At 55.8% G+C, this 16,623-nt stretch overlaps 1 protein-coding gene across 1 annotated transcript; it reads left to right on the top strand.

Annotated features, from left to right (window-relative positions):
* The first annotated feature begins 6,588 nt into the window (after nucleotides 1-6,588).
* Nucleotides 6,589-15,148, top strand: LOC119105249 (fibrocystin-L). The gene is made up of 9 exons (XM_037228717.1): nucleotides 6,589-6,769; nucleotides 7,577-7,741; nucleotides 10,854-11,000; nucleotides 11,377-11,560; nucleotides 12,168-12,388; nucleotides 12,716-12,916; nucleotides 13,445-13,668; nucleotides 14,473-14,583; nucleotides 15,134-15,148. Exons 1-9 carry the CDS (start codon nucleotides 6,589-6,591, stop codon nucleotides 15,146-15,148), a joined length of 1,449 nt encoding a protein of 482 aa, XP_037084612.1.
* The last annotated feature ends 1,475 nt before the right edge of the window (nucleotides 15,149-16,623 follow it).

Below are 16,623 nucleotides of genomic sequence, written 5' to 3'. Positions count from 1 at the left end.
CGCGCGTGACACAGATCTGCCCCCGCCCCCGCCCCATGTGACCCTGCTCCCTCCCCCCCCCTGCCTGCCGCCGGCTCGCATGGGTCTGATTAATAATAAGGCAGTGTGTATTGTATACAGAGCTCATTGGGGCCGTAAGTGGCTGTATCGTGGACAGTAAATGACCTTGGTGTCATCGACACCGGACGCCCGTGCCAAACAGAGGCCTAAATGAAGCCAGCGGCGGGCGATCCATGCATACTGTAGTGAGCGGAAGCAATGCACGGGTGCTGGGCCAATGCTGGGGCTTATGTAAGTGAGGGTTTTACCTATGAATGTTCTCCGAGAAACTAAGGACTATGCCTGCTCTTTGGGACTAAAACGTGATCTTTTATATTTTGACCATGGAAGTTTCCTCTATCTCCAATGCATAAATCACTGTGCCTATGGATAGAACGTGAGTACACCAAGCAAGAAAAGTTGCCTTCCTCGGACATGCGACATACATACACACATACATAAATATATACATACATGCGACACACAAGTGATCGGTTGCTACATAACTGGTGCCAAGCTAGCTGACGAGAAAATCGCAGCCTTTAAGAATTTATATTTTAGGATCAGATCTAACACAAATTACCCATTTTAGATGCGATGGTCCCATCAAACTATCTGTCTTAAATGCTGGAACCGATCCATTCCATTTCGCCACAGAAGAAATATTTCCTAGCATGGATCATTTTAATGCGTCACGTTTTGGCTCGCTTTTAAAAACGATGTCGAATGTATGGGCACGCTTGAGACTTCTTAAATCGATAGGAGACCCCCTACTTGTTTTCATCTATTAGTATTGTTCGTTGCTGAATCCATCCCAATCGTGATCCTATGTTGCTTTCAGTTTTTCCAGTTATCTTCAGCTCAACGCAGAAATGTGTACCAGCTGTAAGAACTTATAGAATCGATGAATAGTTGTAGAAGAAACTGCTTCGGAATTGAAGATCTCGAGCGTGCTATAAATATTCAAAGCTGGCTGAGAAGTTACAATGACGTCCGAATATCTTCGTTATCGCACGAAAGTTGACGGAGCCTCGGCTGCTGTTGGTCTTATCCATTTTAAAGCAAACATTTGTTACCACGGTACAGCTGCCGTCAGGCACCTCGCGTTAACTGCTTACATGAACTGTGATCCTCTTGAGGGGCTATCGCCGAGCTGTCGTAACATTCTGATATTGAGGGGAGAGCTGTGACGTTGACGAATCTGGCGCTTACACAACATAATCACACAATTCCTGCTGACAGATGTGCTGTACTGGTGGCTTCGTAAGTCTTTTGGAGTAAAATCAGTGCGGAAAGTGCCAGCTGTCCCATCAACCTTAGCTAATTGTAGCATCGGCCGTGCATATTCCATGGTAAATATAGTTATAACTGCTACTGTACCCTTCTCCTCCGTGTTGCAGCTTTCTCTGTCCCTAGACGCATGTCTTACGCAGACCCGAAGTGCAGTCGACTGCAAGGTCGTGGCCGGACAGCGACTCAGCAGATGTGTGTGTGTAATGCTAACAGCGGGGGGGGGGGGGGGGGGGGCTATCACTGCATTGTTTCACAGGTAATGGTGACTCCTGTGTTGCCACGCCTGTCGGGCAACGTGAATAATTGTGTAATGTTCACAGCAGTGCTTGGTTGGCGCATATGTTGTGTTAATGTCTTTCTTGTGCGGTTTGTGTGGCTGCTATGGTTTGTGCGTCTGCTATGGTTTGGTGACAGGTGCGGTGTCTGCAGTTTTGCGCTCCCAGGTAGTCGTCACCAGCGTTGGCGGTTTCGCCGCCATAAAATGAGATTGTCACCTCGCAGGATATCGCAAAAATGTTGGGCAATGAATGTGCGAGGCTAGCTATCATCGTAATGTTATGAGTTATCTTTCTCAAGTGGAGGTTTGGAGGCAGGACACTTTAGTTCCCAAACTGAATGTGCTAGAATAAAAACTTACAAGAAAATGGATTAGTGGCCGTTGTGTGAGCCCTAAAAGAAAACTACTGTATTTGAGGGAAGTCGTAAAGACGCTCAGCAATAAATGTGCAGCAGTAAAACTCAGCAGTACATATTTATCATTGCAATGACACTTAAAAGTGCGCGTGGGTTATCCGGATGTAACAAGAAGCATTTTATGTTTCATCCAATTTTGATCATAAGGGTATGGTGAAAGCCGTGAATAGCGCTGCGCTGCTCCAATGCCGGTGGTGGCCATAAACTTCCTGCTGGCTGGCCAATCAGTTTGAACAACAACCCAAGGAGTCGTTGGTCGGTGCCAGTGACGCTTAGGTGCCGCGGGCGGCGGACAAAATCTGTCGTGTGCCTCGAAATTGAAATCGCCTGGCTTTGGATGCATTAAAATGCCTTTCATAAATGCATTCCGAATAACCATTCAGAATGTAATGCACGGTTGGCTTTGGGTTCACAGTAGCTGCTAAGCATAACTTGCTGTGCGAACGCTGAACACACCAACGAAGTTGTACAGTCCAGTTTAACGGAGCATTTTGCCTCCGCTGTCTCACCGGGCGGGAATGCGGATGGGTTTACTTGTCGCACAGTGCTGAGACGCAATCGGCCCGGGCTTGGGTTGACCCTCACCGGCAAGTAGCCAGCTGACCTTTCCATTCCAGTCGGGCCAAACAGTGCGCCCGCTCTGGAACTCGTCCCCAGTGCCGCTAAATCACGAGTCAGACGTGATTCTCTAGACCACGGAGACAATAAACATAAGAGAATAAAGCATGAAATATAAAATTACACCGTTAAGAATAACGTGTTACCGTCGAAATAAAGTACCACATTTTACAAAACGTGCTGAAAAAGCTAGTTTCTTGTAGTGTTAGTCCTTAATGTGGCCGTAGTTTGAGTGGGAAGTCAGAAATTGCCGGGAAATGGCTGTTTGAAATGCAAATTCCGAACATTCGGTAACAAATCTAGAAAAATGCATATCCATTCAAAGTTGTACACACCGAATGCAATTGCGGGTGAGGATGCAAGCAGCAGGGGTCGCATGGATTATGTTTTTAGAGGCTCAGCCACTAAATAAATCCATGTTTTAACACAATACGTATTGCACGATCTGGACAGAATTGCAATATTATTTCATGTAATAGCTTCCATGTGGGCTGAACTGACCTCAAATCGAATATCTTAAACCACGTGAGATAGACATCGACTGATCTTTAAAAATCTAAAAAATTATCTAGCTGAGCGAATAATCGCCAAGGACCGTTGTTTTTCCGTGGGACAACCATTTGCCGACTGCAGAACCGCTAGATAAGACTATACGGTGCATATAGTTTCAAGGGTGAGGTAAAGAGCGTTAGCTTTCCACATTTTCGCGGCGCAGGCCTTTAAGAGCGAGTTATCATACATCGTTCGGCTGGAACGGTGGAAAGTCAAAGTTTGTAGGCCAGGTATAAAATGCGCATTCGTGCATTCTAAATTTCAATACAATCCGGGAATCTGTCCGGAAGACGTTTCCGGAAATCCGGAAGGGGTGCACAAACAAAGCGGGGGCGAGTGTTGTCTGTTGCGTTACCGGTGTTCGTTATCGGACAAATCACATTTGCGACCGGTGTTCACAGAGCTTGTTTTGTGTTGTTAGCAACTCATTAGCAGGTGTACTTTGATTTTAGGTCTGTCTGAGAGCGGGTGGTGTGTAGACCCGTTGTCGTGTGTGCTGTGTTGTCGGTCACTGCTAGCATGCGTACTGATCTGTCGGAGCCTGCTAACGAGCCATGCCGCGTTGACTGCCACCGTTGACCTGCGCTCTCGCCCCGTGTCGTCGGACCGCGCTGACAGTGGCGCGCGCGTGTGTTCTGCGTCGACAGCTGTGCCTGGCGCACCGGGGTCAGATCCAGGGTCGCGTGAAGGTGCTGGTGGAGTGGCGGAACGATCGGGGCGACTGGGCCGGCCGCTGGCGGCAGTTCGACGCCGGTCTGACTGCTAGCCAGAGGTATGTGACGGCACCTGGAGCCTCAGGGCCTCAGGCGGCTGCTATGCACCGCCGAACACGGCTGCTGGGCACCGCCGAACACGGTTGCTGGGCATTGCTGAACACGGCTGCTGGGCACCGCCGGATACGGCTGCTGGGCACCGCCGAACACGGCTGCTGGGCACCGCCGAACACGGCTGCTGGGCACCGCCGAGCACGGCTGCCGAGCACAGCCGAATACGGCTGCTGGGCACCGCCGAACACGGCTGCTGGGCACCGCCGAACACGGCTGCTGGGCACCGCCGAGCACGGCTGCTGAGCACGGCCGAGCACGGCTGCTGGGCACCGCCGAACACGGCTGCTGGGCACCGCCGAACACGGCTGCTGGGCACCGCCGAACACGGCTGCTGGGCACCGCCGAGCACGGCTGCTGAGCAGCGCCGAATACGGCTGCTGGGCACCGCCGAACACGGCTGCTGGGCACCGCTGAGCACGGCTGCTGGGCACCGCTGAGCACGGCCACCGAACAACGCCCGTGATTTTTGATCAAACGCTGAGCTAGAAGGCAAACCCTCATTATGCATGATGGCGTTTCACAATGGATTAGCCCGCGCGCCTCCACTAATGGTAGGTATGGGAGCAACGACGTATAATTTTAGAGCTTAAAAATTGTATCCAGCGCAATACGGTTTATTGGTCGAGTACATAGTCAAGTACGCAACATTGACGGGCGCATTTATCTGTCAGTTTTTTGTTTGTTTGTTTATTTTTTGAAATCCTGCACTGTATCCATATTGCATGACTGGTCTGTCAGTTATGAGCTTGTATCTTGTGATGTAAATATTCAGCCGTAAAACGACTAGTATGTGATTGGCCTAGTCCTGATGGCTTTCGGTATGAGCAGCCAGACAACAAGCCGCTAAACATGTGTGATGGCAGTGATATTCCCTTTGGTGAATAATTCAGAAACACTGCAATTATTGCCCATACTAGAGCCGCACGGACAGTGAGGGACGCATGATACGCTCAGGTGATCAGTGGCCATTGTCTGATGATATGAAAATAATGCGTCAACCAATGGTAATTGACCGGCCAGCCGTAGCGTGACTCTACTGCTGGCTTATGATAATGACAGATAACGGCGCAGTTAAATTTCGTATCTGATGACGCAAACAATACACTTTTTTCAAAACCATGTGTTTAGCCCGACGTCGTGCGTCAGACAAAATGTCGTTTTGAAATGATTTGCTTTTTGGGTGTCGCTGAAGTTCAAGATAGCCGACCAAAAAGTTAGGTTTTTGGTGACGGTTGCGAGTCTTGATCGTAGACCTTTGACCGAGGGGGGGTCAAGGTCATGACCACCGGGTCAAACTCGCGACGGACGCGGGCCCGGCCTCCGCTCGTCTGTCGCGTTAGGGAAAATTGCTTCAGCTCGCTCACCACTCATGCCCGCCATTTTGTCTGGCACCGGTAGCTGATAGTATCGCTTTATCTTCCCAAGCGCATCTACTGTCGTTTTATATTCATTACTTTGTGCTTTGACGCGCACGATAGTCTCAGCGGAGTGACGTTCTAATTACGGTCAGCAATGTGGCATCAACAGTGGAAGTGATCCCTAAAGACATGGGACTGGTAACCTGCGGCATAGCTGCTGGAAGTTATGTTGACCGGGCAAGGAAGGAAATCCAAAAGAAATTTTCCATGAAAGCAGGAGTTTCCCTCCAAGGAGAAGTGGTGCGCCGGTCCGCATGTGCTAGGGGCAGTGTGTGGTGGTGCACTATGGGGGGTGGTGGTGACTGTTGGCTGATGCGGGCTCAGCGCACGTCTAAAGGCGACGCTTTTTTAGAAAAAAGCTTAGAGCTGTCACTCCGTCCAGGCTTTGGCGATACGCCATTCTCCTTTGGCTGACGTGGCCTACATATGGTTACACTAAGCGTGGTATTCCCATCACCTAACGCGTCGCGTCAAACACATGCGCACGACAGACAAAATCAAGTCAGCTCAAACGTCAATAAGCTGATCAAAAAGCTTCTTTGACGTTTCGACGCTTTAAGTGTCCTGACCAAATGTTTTCATGTGTTCCTTACACGCAATCATCACAGCCGGCAGCAGGTTTGGCGTAGGTCAAGGTCTGCTGCTGGTGTGTGAATGCATAATTTCAGGTCCTAATCGCTGTACTCCTTACCAGCGTACATGACTTGACCTAGAGTGCCGAATCTAGCGTGACCCGCTGGTGATCACTGGCTCTTGTCAGACGCGCAGCACTACGCTTGATGAAATATTTAACGGACGATGTGCACTAAATGTCTATGCATGCGGGATGCATGTTAAGCGCTCGAGACTATCACAACATTCGGGGTTTGGCTTAACATTTAGGGCTGATTGCAAGGTGTTGGGATGTGGTGATGTCATTTGTGGCATCGCACTGGCGTCTCGGCAGGTGGACCTACAGCTGTGTGGACGTGGTGGACGGGCTGGGGGAGGATGCCTCCCATCCGGTCCGGCTGGTGTCTTGGCAGGTGGACCTACAGCTGTGTGGACGTGGTGGACGGGCTGGGGGAGGATGTCTCCCACCCGGTCCGGCTGGTGTCTTGGCAGGTGGACCTACAGCTGTGTGGACGTGGTGGACGGGCTGAGGGAGGATGTCTCCCACCCGGTCCGGCTGGTGTCTTGGCAGGTGGACCTACAGCTGTGTGGACGTGGTGGACGGGCTGGGGGAGGATGTCTCCCATCCGGTCCGGCTGCGGCACCTTCAAATCCCGTTCAGCTGGGCTGAGGAGGTCTTCTTCGATGATATCAGCTTCAGCACAGAGGAAAAAACACGTCAGTGCCTACTTCATCGGAAATGATAATTGGACAACATCACAGCTGTGTGGAGCGGCCCCTATCAAATATACTTGCTTAGATGAGAACATTTTGTTTGTCATAACTGCCCTAAATATTCGTCCTGCTGTCATCACGCTTTATTTAATCGTTCAACATTGTCTGAAATTCGTTGTACTGCAGTGACGGGTCTGACGTCATGTAATGGGGAGGGACCACGTTTTTGGAAGCCGTCAGTAAAGGGAGCGCAGAATAGTACGATGAGCACTGCTCTAATCGTCTGTCCGCTTGCTCTACATGCATTTCGCTTATTTTGGCAGGCAAAAACCTCCAGTCGGCCATCTGAAAGAACGCGAGCAGCGTAGATCACTGCACGTCAATATCTAAAAAGATAAAAGTTTGACTTTTCGCTGTTCTCCGTAGGTCATGACTTGTTCATCTCGCTTTTGCACCCCATCGAGTCCAAATGTGCTTAGAGGGAATGTTGTCTGTTGCTGCATGTGCCTTTGAGCATTATTTTAACGTCCTTACATTGATGATGGCTGGGAAGTTCTGCGTACCCTGGCCTGCCCGACATGATATGTTAATGTACTGTATTTGACGATCTATGTGAGCTATTGCCGTCGCCGCTAACATTTCAGCTCTGTGCTTAACACACCCGGCGTGTGTTATCTATGCTTCGGGTGTATTTTCACGCTGTCTTATCGTTCCCCAAAGTCAACCGATCAAACCCATACAGTTGCCTTCTCTGGGGACAGAGTGTATGCTGTGTTCGCACATCGCTAACTGGTGGCGGTCTATTTCCAGTTATCTCGCGCCGTCCAGCAGCCCGTCTTGGTGCCGACCCGCTGTTCGTGCGAGATGTCCAGGTCATGAGCTCGTCTGACCCCTTGACCGTCCATATGACCCTGGAGGTGGCCCAGTGTGCGTCCAGTCTGTCTTTGTTCCGAGTGGCCGGAACAAACGGGACAGGTACGGCGGAGGGAGGGGGAGTGGACCTGAGCCTCGTCTAAAGCCTGAAGCCTTCTGTTCGAGGCAATGTTTTTCACGCTCGCTGTGATTCAGCCATCCAGACAGGGGTATCGACTGCAAAGGGTCTGAGAGGGAGGCAAATAACGGCTGCATGTAAGGATTTCTGCGTATGAGGGACGCATGTGCCTCATTAACTTGACTGTAAGCTGGAACAAAATTTGTCGAGATTCTCGTACCAAGTTTGCCTGCAGTACCTTAGCATCAGTATCAGTTTCTGCATGCGCATCATGTACAGATTGCTTACTCATCTGCCTTGCATGGTTTGATCTTGCCCTGACGTCGTCAAGGTACCGACAGTCACCAGTGGGCCTGATGGTTGATGGCGCAGTTAACGATGACGGTTGATGATGCGGCGCGCAGGCAGCCGTCTGAGGGCCCCAACAGTGCGGGACGCAGGATACTCCCAGAGCGGAGGCGGACCAAGCAGGGACGCAGGACACTCCCAGAGCGGAGGCGGACCAAGCAGGGACGCAGGATACTCCCAGAGCGGAGGCGGACCAAGCAGGGACGCAGAACACTCCCAGAGCGGAGGCGGACCAGGCAGGGACGCAGGACACTCCCAGAGCGGAGGCGGACCAAGCAGGGACGCAGGACACTCCCAGAGCGGAGGCGGACCAAGCAGGGACGCAGGATACTCCCAGAGCGGAGGCGGACCAAGCAGGGACGCAGGATACTCCCAGAGCGGAGGCGGACCAAGCAGGGACGCAGGATACTCCCAGAGCGGAGGCGGACCAAGCAGGGACGCAGGACACTCCCAGAGCGGAGGCGGACCAAGCTCATTTGTAAAGACAGTCGATTTGTGACTTGCCTCTTTCCGTTCTGGGACAGGAGTTCATACAATGGGGTCCACAGTGTTGCCGCTTTTGTTTCTGAGAGCAGAACAAATGAGTTCCGATAGGGCGCGCCTTGGCAGTTAGTATGGTGGCTGCACCAAGCGAAACGGCTGTACGTGCACTAACGGAGCTGCGATAGGGCACAACCTGGGAGTTAGTATGGCGGCTGCACCAAAAGAACAGAAGAGGTATCTGAAGTGCTGGGTGTGGGCGAGTACCTAAACGTAACCCACGGCAGTACCGCGTGTCCTTTTACACGTGCTCATTTGAATCCGAGGTAATCACTTCAGCCACCCCACGTTGGGCACGTGACTTTCACCTGGGTACTGCATCCTCACTCCACAGCAGCAATGCAATGCCAGGATCGTGGAGGTCCCGTGTGCGGGGCCATCGGATGATGCCCGCGCGGTGCCGTCGCAGCCCCTGGGGGCAACTGAGGCGCCCACTGTCGGACAACGACATCTCCCACAGAGCGAACGCGGCGTCGGACACGGACCGTGGCGTTCGGCGATGGGGCGCACTGCCGTTGGGGGTTGGCCTTGGTTTTCCGTAAGGTGCGCCACGCCGGCGACAGCTCAGTGCACGTCAGGAAACAAATGTCGGGAAAGGAGAAGCGCGCGGGACAACACGTGGACAGATGTGGCACGCTACACGCGTCGCTATGGTGTCAACGCTCAACTTTTATGAAACGTGGCTGGGTCACACTGTCGAGTTGACCCGTCTGTGCTGGCGGTGCGGTCAGGTCGCGCGGCCATGCACTGCCCGGGCTGATGACGGGGTGCGGAGGAGGGCAGCAGCCGAGGCAGCACGCAGCACGCGGTGGTGCTGCCTCGGCTGCTGGCGTGGCGGGCGACTGGCAGCACGCAGCACGTGGTGGTGGTGCCTCGGCTGCTGGCGTGGCGGGCGGCCGGCAGCACGCAGCACGCGGTGGTGCTGCCTCGGCTGCTGGCATGGCGGGTGGCCGGCAGTACGCGGCACGCGGTGGTGCTGCCTCGGCTGCTGGCGTGGCGTCCGGCCGGCAGCACGCAGCACGCGGTGGTGCTGCCTCGGCTGCTGGCGCGGCGGGCGGCCGGCAGCACGCAGCACGCGGTGGTGCTGCCTTGGCTGCTGGCGTGGCGGGCGGCCGGCAGCACGCAGCACGCGGTGGCGCTGCCTCGGCTACTGGCGTGGCGGGTGGCCGGCAGCACGCAGCCGTCGGTACGCCCGTACCCTACAGGCGACCTCTGCGGTGCACCAGGACCCGCGACCGCTGGGCGGGAAGAGAGTTGCGACGGAATAAATGAGCATGGGCATTCTGGTCAGTCTATCAGCTTCAGCCAGCTCGGTGCTCGGATAGGATGCCTATTGTTAGGCAGCACTAGCGCCGCCTGAGCCCACGCGTCAGCCCGCTTGCTTGCTTCACGCGATGTGTGCCCATTGCGTCAGCCGGCGTTTTCTGCACGGAAGCTGCAGCAAGCCTGCGCATTGTGATAGTGTGGGACGGATCGGTACAAGTGAACACAAGCAGGGCGACAAGAACCAAATAAGAACCGAGGATCCGCTGGATGGCTCACTTCACATTCGGTGTCGCCTCGTAATTGATATTGGGTCTGACACGCTGTCAAGTATTTGTCCCTCCTGACGAGAGCTCCCAGTTCTTTTTGTCCTCCCTTAATTGTACAGACGGAAGGTCCTTCGCCCTCTCATATCCCGTTGAAACGATGCGCAAAGTCGTCGACGATGGACAAAAACTTCTTCATTAGCCATTGCCTCTTCCAATGAGCAATACGCCTGGTTAGAAAAAGGCAATCATTGCCGGATGTAGTCGTAGTCCTCCCTTGTTTTTGTGCCTCTCGTGCGACATGTGACAGTGTCGACCCAAGCCGATCAAGGACGTATTTACACTGCAACGGTGACGGCTGATTATGGACAGAATGCGAGGCAGTGCAGCCCTAGCCGTCGGCCCCAGTCGGCACTGCCCCGTTGTTTGAGCTGCCGGCCAAATCAGACGAAATCCAACCTGAAACACGTGAGTGTAGCAGACAAAACTGTATCCCCGTCCCCACACGCCTCGGAGGTACCACTCTGCGCTGGTCGTCACTCTGCACAGCTCGCGGCATCTCGAGCCGTCCTACATAGACACGCGCACCACGCGGTTCGGCAGAAGCTGTCACCGCGCGGCACTCGCGCGGCCCGCCAGCACGAGGCTCTGACGCCCTCGCCCCGGTCCGCGCCCGCAGCCCTGAGCGACACGTCCAAGCTGGACAGCCTGGAGATGACGGGCGCCGATTGGGGGGCCGCCTCCGTCCGGGTGGCGAGGAACGTCAGCGCCAGCCCCCCGCCGTCCGGCACCTGGGACATCATGTTCGACGGACGCACCATCGCAGGTAGCCGGGCGGTGGCAGTCTGGGCGCGCTGGACGAGGGCTGGGACGTCCTCGTGCGGTGTGTCGGCTGTATTCAGCGGAGCTCGGACTCAGATGTCATGTGGTTTTTGAGTGTGTGCTGTTCGTAATGCGTGAAACGACGCCCTGGTTGCCAGGCAGACAGAGCGTTCTTTACTTTCTGTTGCTCGTCGAATTCCATCCTGACTGTCAGACGCAGTGCTATTCCCACTTCTGGTGTCAAATCTCGTCCTTTCGGGATGATGGCATGCCATTTGTCAAACTTCCCTCCCCTGGTATACGGCGGTCACCCCTCTTTGCTCGCTGCATGGCATCAGGCCCTGGCCGCCGTCAGCTAACGCGCCTTCGCCGCCGGCCAGGCGTGCCGACCAATCTGACGGCGGAAGGCATGACCCTGCTGCTGGGCACAGGGCTGGCCATGCCCGGCATGATCGTCGCCCGCTGGGGCGCGTGCCACAACCTCCACTGGAACGTCGCCTTCCGCCACCACGGCGGGCGGCAGCCGCTGCTCGCCGTTAACGGCAGCGGCGTGCTCTTTGACGGGTACGGCCCGCTGGCAGCGGCGCGGTCCCAGCCAGCCGGCCGCCGAGGGACGGTGCTTTGGAGCCGTCGGCGGCCGGTGGTAACAGCGGCCGCCGGACGCTCTTTGATGGTCATACAACGCACAGATATGGTCGCTGAGGGGTCACACGGGGCTGGTCGCTTGCTGGACCGCTTCTGGGGCGCTGGGTGTGACGTGTGGTGTTCACTTGGTGTTCAAGGGGTGAGCTTGCCGGTCATGTGCTCCAAATGAGTGCCGAGGATCACATCGAGAGACATCGCCAAGCACATTTCATTCGAGGTTAAGGCATCGTATTTTCTCCGCCATCTGGGACATGTGTATCGCGGGCGGTCGTGTTATGACGTTGTATAGCACCATAATGATCTTCCAGCCCTATCCGGCTGACTAGGCGAAGCAACATTATTCCGTAGTTCAGGCAACCTACGTATCAGGCTTAGTGTCCACAAAAAGCAACGTTTCCGCGTGTCTGCGTTCTCTCAATCAATAAAAACTATCATGCAACTAAACTCGCCTTAAAAGGTGCGCTCTTTGTTCTGGACGGCATTCACCTGCTGGCCGGTGATAACCAGACGCCCCTGTTTTGTCCAGTGACAACCTGCAGGTCGGCGTGTGGAAGGACACGACGAGCGGGGAGGGCGGTGTGACGCACCCGTACCTGCCGGCGGACCTGACCCGCCAGCCGCTGGCGCAGGCCGCCCTGCAGGTCCAGGTCAGCGTGGCCAGCGTGACGGGTCAGTGCGCCAGCGACTGTCAGGTCACGTACGACGCCGCGCTCAACTCTCTGGTCACCGCCGTCACATCGGAAATCGGTGAGACTTGCTTCCACCGGCCTGTGAGCAGAAAATGCCATGCCTTGGTAGTGGCCGACGTGAACACTGTTGGCGGATTTTTTGGCAGGCCTTCAAGCGAGCATGGTAGACGCGTGAAATAGCATTCCGAGCGAGAAAAGTGGGTCCATATAATTTGCTTTAACGTACATGGTTTACTGCGCTGCATTTTTGCCTCTATGTCCATGCTCAGCACAGCCATGTCGTAACCTTGTTAAATCGAATCTTTGGAGCAATGCAAATTATTGTCGACTAACCCTCCGTACTAAAAAAACAACATCTTCAAGCGAATGAACTTGTGGTTGCCAGAGGACGACACAGGAGACGTCACCGTGGCCCTGACCGGGGTCAACCTGGGCTCGACCGCCGAGGGGGTCAGTGTGACCTTGACCGGCGCCGTGGCCACCCGCAGCTGCACCGTGACCTCTGCCACGAGCACCCAGGTCACGTGCACTGCCAACAGCGTGCAGGCGGGGAGGTACAACGTGACCCTGACCGTTTCCAATCAAGGTACTGGACGCTGCTGCGCCTCATTTGGTAGGGTGTGGAGGCTGATCAGTTGCGACAGACAAGAAGGGTTTGCAACCTGGAAATTGCGCTTGTATAACTGGTCTAATTGTTCTATGGCAGTTAGCAAGACATTGGTTAGGAAGACTAGGCTGACGTGGGATGTCATGAAATTACGTGAAACGTTATAATTGCATGCTACTTGCATGTCACGTATTCGTCACTTCATGGAAACAGCGTTTCATTCAATGGCTTAAGACATGCGACAGTTGGTTTCGTATTTGCGATGCTACACTTTCTCCATTTTTAGCACCCACACTTCCCGTGCACATCCAGGTTACATGCCTACACGATCGGACCTACACATACACATTTTGCATACGTACACAAGTATAAGTGGATTGTAACATTAAAACCAAAAGCTGTCATGTATTGACCTGCACGCCCAGCTCCAGTCAGACCTTGTCATATTTGCGTCGGCACCCACGGCCGGACACGGTGCTCCTCCGGTGAGACGGTGCCGACCGGCAGGCATGGCTTCCGGTGGCGGCTCTGTGGACGTGACCCCGCTGTTGACCTCGGTGACGCCGGGTCAAGGCAGCCCGCTCGGCGGTACCGTGATCTCCGTGCGGGGCCGCCGGCTGCCGCACGCCCTGGCTGGCTGGCAGTTTGGCGAAGTCACCGTAGGCGGCGCCACCTGCCGAGTTATCAACACTACGTCTACAGCCTCCAGCTGCGAGATCCAGGGCACTGTGGTGAGATCATGGAGAAGCACGTAGTGCTGGGATGTAGCGATCGTTTTCCTACTCTTTCAAGTGAAGATAGGCTGGGCGAGTTCTGTCATATTCTGTTTTGTAATACTCTAGGTCACGTAGCTAACAGCAGCACGTGCTCATTATTGCATTCATTGATGTTGCGCTGGTAATTCTTAACGACGAGATCCGCACCTCAAGGTGCATTGACATACATGACTTTTGTCAGTATGCTGGCAAATCTAGATTGAACATATTCGGAAATCATTAGGAGTTTGCGTCGTGCTTGGTGTCCAAAAGCTGTAGCAACACGGCCGTATTTTTTGCGCATCGTCATCACTGACGTTAGCGCAGTAATGATCGCAGTTCGACCGGTGTCATCGTATGCAGGTGCACGAATGTCATCTTGGACTTCGAAAATAGCCCTGGTCGCTCATAAACACACCTGAATTCGTAAAGCACAGACATTATCATGAAGCGTCTCACTACGTTTAAAGCCATTGACAAATTACTAGACGGCGTCATTTAGCTAACGGGCCTATAAAAAAGTTCCTATTTCCGCAACGTTCACGCAACCCGTTGCCCAGCTTGGCGTCCTTTCAACAAGTCGCCGTTCAAGGGGTCCCGCCATCGGTAAGCACTCGTAGAACAGATTGCACTCCCCTGTTCATGACCTCGAGCACGCCTGTGATGAGCGCAGCCCTGCTCGCTGCCAGCGGTGGGCGGGACCGCTGCTCCGCCGTTCTGTCGGTGCTTCCTGCGCCGGCGCCTCTCCGTGCCGTCCTCACCGTGCCGCGCCCACCCCAGGGGGAGGCTGCCACAGCGGCGGACGTGACGGTGGCCTTCGGTGACCGGAGTACGGCGCTCGCCGCGGCGTTCAGCCCGCTGGCCGAGAACGCCGTGCTCTCCGCCATCAACGTGACGTCATCAGGAGCAGCAGGTCAGCGGCGGTCAGCGCTGGGACAGCGCTGGGCAGCGCCGGGAGTGGAAATCGGGGCTAGTCTCAGAACCGGCGCCGGGGCGTTGTCAGAAGATCTCTTCCAATGTTTTGTTTTCGGCCGGCTTTGGGAATTGGAATACCATGTTCACGCATGGAACGTGTGCGGTATCTTTCTGTGTTGGAAGTAGGGTGAGTTTGTGTATGGAAATGCTTTATATGGTTTCTGATTTCATGAACCTCGGGTTGAATGCAGCTGTTGTCTGTTGTTTGAATGCACTTCACATGCGACTGCATTTGGAGGCAAGTAGCAAAGAGTGATTCTACCACATGGAGTAATGTTATCTCAACTCCAAAGTCGGCGGTTCCAACGAAAACTGCCCATGGCACCATACGCAGTGAATCTGTTTCTTACTCAACAAGTACTGGGTCACTCGGAACCCCATTTTCCCCTCAAATAGCTATGGCCATTGACTGTGGTATGTTACGCCCGCTACACTGGACAATTACCGACCTGGTGCTGCACCACAGGAGTCCGACCCCTGACACCTCCGACCCCAGACACTCACCGCGGTGCCCGGTCCCCTCAGGAGGTGGTCCCCCAAACACTCACAACGGTGCCCGGTCCCCTCAGGAGGTGGTCCCCCAGACACTCACCGCGGTGCCCGGTCCCCTCAGGAGGTGGTCCCCAGATACTCACCGCGGTGCCCGGTCCCCTCAGGAGGTGGCCCCCAGACACTCACCGCGGTGCCCGGTCCCCTCAGGAGGTGGTCCCCCAGACACTCACCGCGGTGCCCGGTCCCTTCAGGAGGTGGTCCCCCAGACACTCACCGCGGTGCCCGGTCCCTTCAGGAGGTGGCCCCCAGACACTCACCGCGGTGCCCGGTCCCTTCAGGAGGTGGTCCCCAGACACTCACCGCGGTGCCCGGTCCCTTCAGGAGGTGGCCCCCAGACACTCACCGCGGTGCCCGGTCCCCTCAGGAGGTGGTCCCCCAGACACTCACCGCGGTGCCCGGTCCCTTCAGGAGGTGGCCCCCAAACACTCACCGCGGTGCCCGGTCCCCTCAGGAGGTGGTCCCCCAGACACTCACCGCGGTGCCCGGTCCCTTCAGGAGGTGGTCCCCCAGACACTCACCGCGGTGCCCGGTCCCCTCAGGAGGTGGTCCCCAGATACTCACCGCGGTGCCCGGTCCCTTCAGGAGGTGGCCCCCAAACACTCACCGCGGTGCCCGGTCCCCTCAGGAGGTGGTCCCCAGACACTCACCGCGGTGCCCGGTCCCTTCAGGAGGTGGCCCCCAGACACTCACCGCGGTGCCCGGTCCCCTCAGGAGGTGGCCCCCAGACACTCACCGCGGTGCCCGGTCCCTTCAGGAGGTGGTCCCCCAGACACTCACCGCGGTGCCCGGTCCCTTCAGGAGGTGGCCCCCCAAACACTCACCGCGGTGCCCGGTCCCCTCAGGAGGTGGTCCCCCAGACACTCACCGCGGTGCCCGGTCCCTTCAGGAGGTGGCCCCCCAAACACTCACCGCGGTGCCCGGTCCCTTCAGGAGGTGGCCCCCCAGACACTCACCGCGGTGCCCGGTCCCTTCAGGAGGTGGCCCCCAGACACTCACCGCGGTGCCCGGTCCCTTCAGGAGGTGGCCCCCCAAACACTCACCGCGGTGCCCGGTCCCTTCAGGAGGTGGCCCCCCAGACACTCACCGCGGTGCCCGGTCCCCTCAGGAGGTGGCCCCCCAAACACTCACCGCGGTGCCCGGTCCCCTCAGGAGGTGGCCCCCCAAACACTCACCGCGGTGCCCGGTCCCTTCAGGAGGTGGCCCCCAGACACTCACCGCGGTGCCCGGTCTCCTCAGGAGGTGGTCCCCCAGACACTCACCGCGGTGCCCGGTCCCCTCAGGAGGTGGTCCCCCAGACACTCACCGCGGTGCCCGGTCCCCTCAGGAGGTGGTCCCCCAGACACTCACCGCGGTGCCCGGTCTCCTCAGGAGGCGGCTTCCTGGGCATCACCGGTTCTGGGTTCG

The sequence above is a fragment of the Pollicipes pollicipes genome, unplaced genomic scaffold (assembly GCF_011947565.3).
Source record: "Pollicipes pollicipes isolate AB1234 unplaced genomic scaffold, Ppol_2.1 Scaffold_6137;HRSCAF=7276_pilon_pilon_pilon, whole genome shotgun sequence".
NCBI classification, from domain to species: Eukaryota; Metazoa; Arthropoda; class Thecostraca; order Pollicipedomorpha; family Pollicipedidae; genus Pollicipes; species Pollicipes pollicipes.
The sequence above is the reverse complement of the archived record's forward strand: the minus strand, read 5'-3'. Positions and strand labels throughout refer to the sequence as shown.